At 39.4% G+C, this 8,920-nt stretch overlaps 1 protein-coding gene across 1 annotated transcript; it reads left to right on the plus strand.

The window, feature by feature from the left end:
- The first annotated feature begins 7,319 nt into the window (after positions 1 to 7,319).
- Positions 7,320 to 7,952, plus strand: LOC121855086 (protein ZBED8-like). Its single transcript, XM_042349912.1, has one exon. It carries the CDS (start codon positions 7,320 to 7,322, stop codon positions 7,950 to 7,952), a length of 633 nt encoding a protein of 210 aa, XP_042205846.1.
- The last annotated feature ends 968 nt before the right edge of the window (positions 7,953 to 8,920 follow it).

Genomic DNA, 8,920 nt, shown 5'->3' on the forward strand with positions numbered 1-8,920 from the left:
TGAAACTATGGGCAAGTTTCTTTACGCCATTTGCCACTGTCTACCCAGCAGTAATTGGTACCCTGGATGTTAATCGATTTGCGGATCGTGTTCCGGGGTAATGGTTAGCCAGTGCAGTTGGCGAGCTGTCCAGTCTTCTCGGACTATTCCTTGACACTGGGTCATGCAGCTCGTTAACTTAATGGTGAGGTTGTTGTGTTGGCGACAGCTTCTACACTTTAACAAATTCACGCCTAGGAGGCCCTTGGGCCGGCCATCCTCGATTTCGAGGGGCTTCCATTATTATGTGTGTGTGTGCTATATAATCCACTATGGATGTGGTAATCATTATTTTACTTGGACTGATGGATGACACGTAGGACTGGATGTCGTCGCTCTATATGCGCCGGATGAATGTTGGAGGAGGTGACGACGGGTAGCATGAATAAGCTGGTTTACATTCTACCTTACCTATCATGCCTATGGCGACTGTATCCTGCCTACTGCTTGTATCACGGTGATAGCATGCCAGGTTCGTATAATCTAGCATGGGATGACGTACAAATAAAGAGATGAACATTTAATATACGATATAATGGACGTTACTAGTGAGCTTTGGGTATTACATGTGGCTGGTACAGGTCGATGGTGATAGTATAGTCAGTAACCATAATTACTGGCCCATCCACAGGTCGAGCGTAGTGTGGGTAGAGGTCCTTGTGGACAGCGGCTCACTCAGTAGCAACTCACACACCAACACAGCATAAGACCCTTGAATACTTATCACCAGTCGTTCAGGTCATACCTCCTTTTACTCTGAATATAAGGTAACTTTTACTACTCCCACTAACGTGAAATAAATAAATTATAATTTATGGCTACTGGAGCAGTAACATGTCCACTACCCACCAGTAAAAGGACACAACATCAATTTGGGAATATGTCTGAGGCCAACGCAGGAGTATCTGGTGATGACCCGCACTACATGATCTTGTCAGGGCCACAGTACAGCAGCAGGCCAAGTCTCATGCTATATGTTAACAGATACAGTCCTCTGATACACTGAACACACCGTCGGGCTGTCAGTACCACTCATCCTGGCCGTGAAGATTATCACCTCATTAGCTGCCTGTTTGTAAATATTAAACTATGAAACATCTACACCACACCTCTAACCAGTGGTAATTAATGTTAATATTACTGATACCATAATGTGAAGCATCCGGCAATAAGTTACTAGGTACTACAAGCCTTATAACATTACATGAATTACTGAGGACTATATGCCTATATACTTTATATAAGTTACTTAGGACTATATAACTATAACATTAGTTTATATCTCCCACCCAGCGAGGATAATAGAAATAATGAAATATGAGTACTTGTGATCGTAATTCAAAACTTGTGCACCAGCTGACTAACGTCTCAGGTTGACTCACTGTATCTCCTTAACTCACAGAAACAAACACCAAAGTCTCGGTGTGTTGTGGACACCACTTTAAAATAAGTAATAATATATCAAGATATGACAGTAGATACTCTTAGCGTCACTAGCCAGTGTTGCCTCTCTGTCTTAAAGAGAAATAGAGGAAAAGTCTCAACCTTACTCGGGGGTCCAGCGGGACCTTCGCTAGCATCACTCCTTGGGGGCGTGAGGACGGCTGTTCTGGCCCTCTCGGCGGAGTCCTGAAGACCCTCAGTTGCTTCAGCACCTAAGGAGATTGGCGAAGAAGGGTGGCCTATGGGATCCAATCGGCGGAGTTCCTGACGGTTCCGGGCTGCCTTTGCCAATACATGCTAGCAGTGTTTCGTAAGTAAAAGTATTTCGGCCTAAACAATCTAAATTTTTAATGGCCATTAATGTTGTTCCTCGTGCCAGCAGCCGGGCCCACGATCACTTGTTACCATCTATACCACTTACAGATTGATCATAATTTCATAATTGAAAGAAAATTAACTACTGCTACGCTTCAGGATTCACTTCCCTTAAGGATGACGTTGCATTAAGACACATAAAAATAACTACTTTGTGTTATAATAATAAGCCACCTTTTATTGTCTGTTGTCACTCTTAGTTGTTAATGGCACCTGACACCTTAATAGTACAGCAGTCTGATATGATGAATTACCTGTAGGGGTCATAAATATGCCCGGCTCTACAGTGTATAGCATCATGACTTGTTTTATTAGTACATGGGATATTTCTCAATGTATATGGATAAAATTTGGAACTTGTATTATATGAACTAATGAACAAATTCTCATCTTTCAGTTTTTGTAATATAAACAATGAGATTCCTTAGACTAGGTACAAGTAAAAAATAAAATATTTTCCTCTCCTATGGTACGATTGTATATATCAATTGAATATTTAAACGCGTTATGTTATGACTCATAACATATCGTTGCTCATAAGTTATGAGCAACGATAGCCTACTGTTTCACTGACAATAATTTGACATAAGATACAATAATTTAAAATAAGGGATTTTCAACAGCCTATTGATTACTGAACCGTGTATATCAAGTTATCTCAAGAACCTAGAGTATGGCGCCTCCCTCACTACTCTCTGAAACAGCTTCAGTAAGTAAGGCTGCAGTTCAGATGCGAACTTTCAAGAGTTCTATGTAGTATTGTACATTAAGCTGTGGTTTGCACACACTGTCCTGTCAGGAGCCTTGAGTTTCATACACGTACTGTACACACATTAATTTTGTTTTGCTAACTATCAGTATGTAATTTCAACCTAACCTAATTATCAATGAGTTATTTAACCTAACCTAATATAACCTAAACTACTTATGCCAACCCAACATAACCTAAGAAATCGACCCAACAAAACTATCTTGAAATAATTCAACCTAACCTAACCTAACCCAAGCTCATATTTGTCTCCGGCTGAAGTATACCTGACCACCTTTATGTCGTCCCATTAGGAAGCTGATGAGTCTGTGTTATATTTGTTCCTCATTACAAAACGAAATAAATCTTTAAATAATGGTACAGCGGACGACACACACCTATTGCTGTGTTTGGTGACGCGTTGGTTAATGGTGACATGTTGGTTAATGTTGACTCGTAGGTTAATGGTGACGTGTAGGTTAATGGTGACGTGTAGCATAAGAGTAAAGTGCTGGTTAATGGTGAGGTGTTGGTTAATGGTGACGTGTTGGTTTATGTTGACCTGTTAGTTAATGGTGACGTGTTAGTTAATGGCAACGCCTTGGTTAATCGTGACGAGTTGATGGTTAATGGTGACGTGCTGGCTAATGATGACGTGTTGGTTAATGGTCTCCCCACTTCATTTTGCTAAGGGTCAAGACTCGTGTTCCTGCCTCACTTCCAACCTACACCGCCTCACTCACCCCTCTGGCAGTTAACACACTCTGGTCCCGCACCCCTCTGGCAGTTAACACACTCTGGTCCCACAACCCTCTGGCAGGTAACACACTCTGGTCCCGCACCCCTCTGGCAGTTAACACACTCTGGTCCCACAACCCTCTGGCAGGTAACACACTCTGGTCCCACACCCCTATGGCAGGTAACACACTCTGGTCCCACAACCCTCTGGCAGGTAACACACTCTGGTTCCACACCCCTCTGGCAGGTAACACACTCTGGTCCCCCAACCCCCTCTGGCGGGTAACACACTCTGGTCCCCACCCCTCCTGGCAGGTAACACACTCCTGGTCCCCACAACCCCTCTGGCAGGTAGCTTACCTCTGGTCCTTACCCCTCTGGCAGGTAACACACTCTGGTCCCACAACCCTCTGGCAGGTAACACACTCTGGTCCCACACCCCTCTGGCAGGTAACACACTCTGGTCCCACAACCCTCTGGCAGGTAACACTCTGGTCACCGCACCCCTCTGGTAGGTAACACTCTGGTCCCACACCCCTCTGGCAGGTAACACACTCCTGGTCCCCAACCCTCTGGCAGGTAACACACTCTGGTCCCCAACCCTCCCAGCAGGAAGTAACACACTCTGGTCCCACAACCCTCAGCAGGTAACACCTCTGGTCCCACAACCCTCTGGCAGGTAACACCTCTGGTCCCACACCCCTCTGGCCAGATAGCTTACACTCTGGTCCCACACCCCTCTGGCAGAGTAGCACACTCTGGTCCCTAGCCCTCGGCAGGTAACACACTCTGGTCCCCTTCCCTCTGGCAGGTAACTTTACTCTGGTCCCACACCCCTCCCTGGCAGGTAACACACTCTGGTCCCACCCCTCTGGCAGGTAACACACACTCTGGTCCCTAACCCTCTGGCAGGTAACACCTCTGGTCCCAGCCTCTGACAGGTAACACACTCTGGTCCCTAGCCCTCTGGCAGGTAACACACACTGGTCCCACAACCCTCTGGCAGGTAACACACTCTGGTCCCACAACCCTCTGGCAGGTAACACACACTCGTCCCGCACCCCTCTGGCAGGTAACACACTCTGGTCCCACAACCCTCTGGCAGGTAACACACTCTGGTACCACAACCCTCTGGCAGGTAACACACTCTGGTACCACAACCCTCTGGCAGGTAACACACTCTGGTCCCACAACCCTCTGGCAGGTAAAAAAAAATAACACTTAGTTAATATTTGTTAATGTTAGGTTAAGTTAGTTTAACTTTTCTATTTCACAATTCATTAATACCTAATATGATGAAGTACATGATCGCCGATGGCCAGTTAGAAGCTTAAAATAATACATAGAAGTTATCGATATTAGGCAATTATCCCTGTTTAGTTTAAGCTTTTACAAATCATCAATCGTTTTTGTCAAATAGAGATAACTTTTTGGTTTTACTACTACAACTTAATATAAATTCGTATATTGTAAGATTTTGTATATTTCTTTTCAGGACTTGCTTACTGCCATATGATGTTTAATTTATACTTTAAATAGGTTAGGTTAGGTTTGGTCAGGTCAGGTTACATTTTGTTTGAAGGTATTCATTTATTTGTACATTTATGATCTACAGGATCGTTTATGGCCGGTGAAAAGTTTCCCAAAAAGAGAAATACCTAGAATTTATCACTAACCGTCAATTATGCATATTTAGTGTAACATATAGTATATATTCCGTTTATATTTGTTTGTTTTCATATTATTTTAGTCAATTATTTGTTGACATTAAATTACAATAAGTAAATATTATTAAAAACAACACTGAAAAACACACAAGTGACTTTGTAACATATAATTAGGTCAAGATAATAATACAAATACAACGTGCTGGTCAATCTCCGAAAGAGTTGTCCGGGGGTCTAGCTAACCTCTGGTCGGGGCTTGACCAGCACGAAAAAAAACAAAAAATTATTTTGGTGATACGTGGTGTAATGGTCAGCATGCTCGACTTTTAAGCGAGTCGACCCGAGTTCGATTCCCAAGCAGGGTAGGACTGTTTTTTTTTTTTTTTTTTTACGTCATTTGTCTCTGTCGACCCAGCAGTAATTAGCGACCTGGATGTTAATCGATTAGTGGATTGTGATCGGGATAATGGTTAGCCAGTGCAGTTGGCGAGTTGTCCAGTCTTCTCGGATTATTCCTTGACGCTAGGTCATGCAACTCGTTAACTTAGGGCAGTGATTCCCAACGTGGGGCCTACGCCCCACTGGGGGGCAATTCAATAATAATAGGGGGGCAATATGAAAAATATAGTAATATCAACATTTTTTTTTATTTTACCCTATATGGGTAAAAATTATAAATTTATAGGGTAAAATTGTAATTACAACCTAGCTGAGCACAACAGCTTGTGCAATCTAGTCAAGTGTTCACCCACTAATGTTATCGTGCATCTGGCACCAGCTATATGCGTGGCTTCTGACTTGTTTAACTTTGCAGTTCTTCATCTGCTGTCAAGGAAGAAGGTGAGTTTTAGTCAGCTGCTCAACGCTCCCACTGAAGCTAAAAAAACAGAGGAAACTAACTACAACCAAATTAAATGTGCACAATAAAGCATGGAAGCAGTATTGAATTAAACACAAATGCAAGTTTCATGTTGATATAGTTATCTGTCTCTGTTTTTTAGCTTCACTGAGAGGGCTGGTTAAAGTGCTTTTCATTATGATTATTGATCTTGTTATTCTCTGAAAATAATGTATAAAAATAATCATTCATTGATCTTGTCACAGTAACATTAATTTAAAACTGTGAATATAAAGCTCAATATTTACTTGAAATGGCAACTGCATATTGACATTGTGCCTTGTATGTTACAGAAGTTAGATATTAAATTTATTTTCCTAAGTATATAAATATTTTATTTTCACTTTTCAGTTACCCCCATGATGCATAAAATGAACAGTGTGCACGCCAAAAAAAAAGTTCGCCAGTATTCAGATGAGTACTTGCTGTTTGGGTTCATACCAGCGACTCATGATGAAAGGTTGCCTTTTTGTCTGTTGTGCCACCAATGTTTGACTAATGAATCCATGAAGAGAGGTCGTCTCGAAAATCATTTGAAGGCAAAACACAGTATTCATGTTAATTCAAAACTGGAGTATTTTAAATCCCTAAAGGAGAAGTTTGAAAAAAGATCAACAATAAATTCATTGTTCTCTGCAAGAAGTGCAAGCAAGGATCGTGGTCTTGAGGCTAGTTATGAAATTTCTCTTCTCATAGCAAAATGTTGCAAAAATCATACAATAGGGGAGAATTTAATTAAGCCCGCAATATCAACTTTTCTGAAAGTAGTTCTTGAAAAAGATGACCAAGATCTCAAAAGCATGCCACTCAGTAATAATACTGTTAGTAGCAGGATTGATGAAATGAGTTGTGATGTAGAAGTACAACTTGTTGAAAAATTAAAATATACAAATTTTTCAATACAGTTGGACGAATCAACTGTAAGAGATAGTGAAGCTCTGTTAATGGCCTATGTAAGATATGTTGATAATGGAGAATTTATTGAGGATATGCTATTTTGCGAAGCATTAGAAACCACCACTATTGCAATTGATATATATATAAGAAATTAAAAACATATTTAGATGATAAGCAGATACCAATGGAGAACATTATATCTTGTGCTGCAGACGGTGCTCCAGTGATGATGGGCAAGAAAAATGGAGTTTTAAAATTATTGAAAGACGACAATCCCCAAATGTTGTTAGTGCATTGTGTTATTCATAGACAGAATTTAGTTTCCAAAAAAGTTTCCCCTGTTCTAAACGAGACATTGAATGCAGTTATAAAATGCATCAACACTATAAAAGCTAATGCCAAATGTGAGCGTCTTTTCAAACAATTTTGCTAGGATCAAAATGCAGACTATGTAAGATTATTACTTCATACTGATGTAAGGTGGTTATCAAATGGGAATTGCCTGAAAAGATTCATGGAATTATTTGATATTCTTAGTGAGTTCTTGGATGACAAACCTTATATGACTCTGTTACTGACAGTTGATGGTAAAGCACTTGTCAGTTATTTAGCAGATATATTTGAAAAACTCAATGTCTTAAATAAGGAGCTCCAAGGAACAAATATGACTCTTGTTAATTCAAAGGCCAAGATATTTGGCTTTATATCATTTCTGGAATTATCCCAAGAAAATATTTCTGTCAAAAAATTTGAACAATTTTATTGGCTGAATAAATGTGAGGGAACAGATGCTACTTGTCTTGTTATTGTGGAGCACTTAAAAATAATGGTAAGCGATTTCAACTTCAGATTTTCTGATTTGAAAGAAATTAATTATCCATCTTGGATGACTCAGCCATTGCTAGTGGATCTGTCAGATGTAACCATGGAGTATCAAGGAGAACTTTCAGAATTACAAAATGATGACTCGATTAAAGCCCTGTTCAAAATAAAAGGAACAATGATGTGGCTCTGTGAAGAAACACAAGCTAAATATCCAAATACAAGTAGTTTGGCAAGAAAACTACTGTTACCATTCCCATCGTCATACTTAGTGGAATGTGGATTTAGTGCTGTGAATGACTTATTACTGAAGAAAAGAAACTGACTGGATATCACTAAACGAGGCGACTTGAGATTGAAATTAACAACATTTCTGCCTCGGATAAAATCTCTTTGCAGTAGACATCAGGCTCAAGGGTCTCATTAATTGATTGTAATTGAATTTATTTAATCTGATGGTAGATATGTTATACACATTATAAAATGGATTTTATTTGATTAAATTTGAAGTTAAACCCTTTAGTTTTATTTGAAAGATACAATTTTTTATGTTATACTTCTTCAAAACTGATATTGTTATATCATACTAAACAATTAACGGGTGGGGGACATGAAGAAATTTGTGATAAAAAAGTGGGGCATGGTACTAAAATGGTTGGGAACCACTGACTTAGGGTGTGGTAGTTGTGTTGTCTATAGCTTCTACACGTTAAACAAATTCACGCCTTGGACCGGCCCATCCTCGTACACGAGGGGCAACCATTAAAATTACTTGAGTAAATGTTATAAGTATATACTGCAGTTAGTCTATAGTATAAAAGACAAAGAACATCAAAATATATATATTTAGTTCCAGGGTTTATTTAGTTATTTATTACTTGCACTTATTACTGGTATTTGTTTTCCTCTCTTCTGTATAGTTTAAATCTTTACTGTTGTTTTGAGTAACTTTAGATTTAATTATTTTTCTCCGAAACTTACGTCTTTTACATTTTTTTCAGAATACATCATAATATCATATCACCCATGATGATTATCCTGTATGTAAAACGAAAAAAATGATAACACTTAGTTAATATTTGTTAATGTTAGGTTAAGTTAGTTTAAGTTTTCCATTTCACAATAATTAATACCTAATATGATGACGTACATGATCGCCGCTGGCCATTCAGAAGCTTAAAATAATACATAGAAGTTATCGATATTAGGCAATTATCCCTGTTTAGTTTAAGCTTTTACAAATCATCAATCGATTTTGTCAAATAGAGAAAACTTTTTGGTTTTATTATTACA

Source organism: Homarus americanus, unplaced genomic scaffold (assembly GCF_018991925.1).
Source record: "Homarus americanus isolate GMGI-L3 unplaced genomic scaffold, GMGI_Hamer_2.0 scaffold23074, whole genome shotgun sequence".
NCBI classification, from domain to species: Eukaryota; Metazoa; Arthropoda; class Malacostraca; order Decapoda; family Nephropidae; genus Homarus; species Homarus americanus.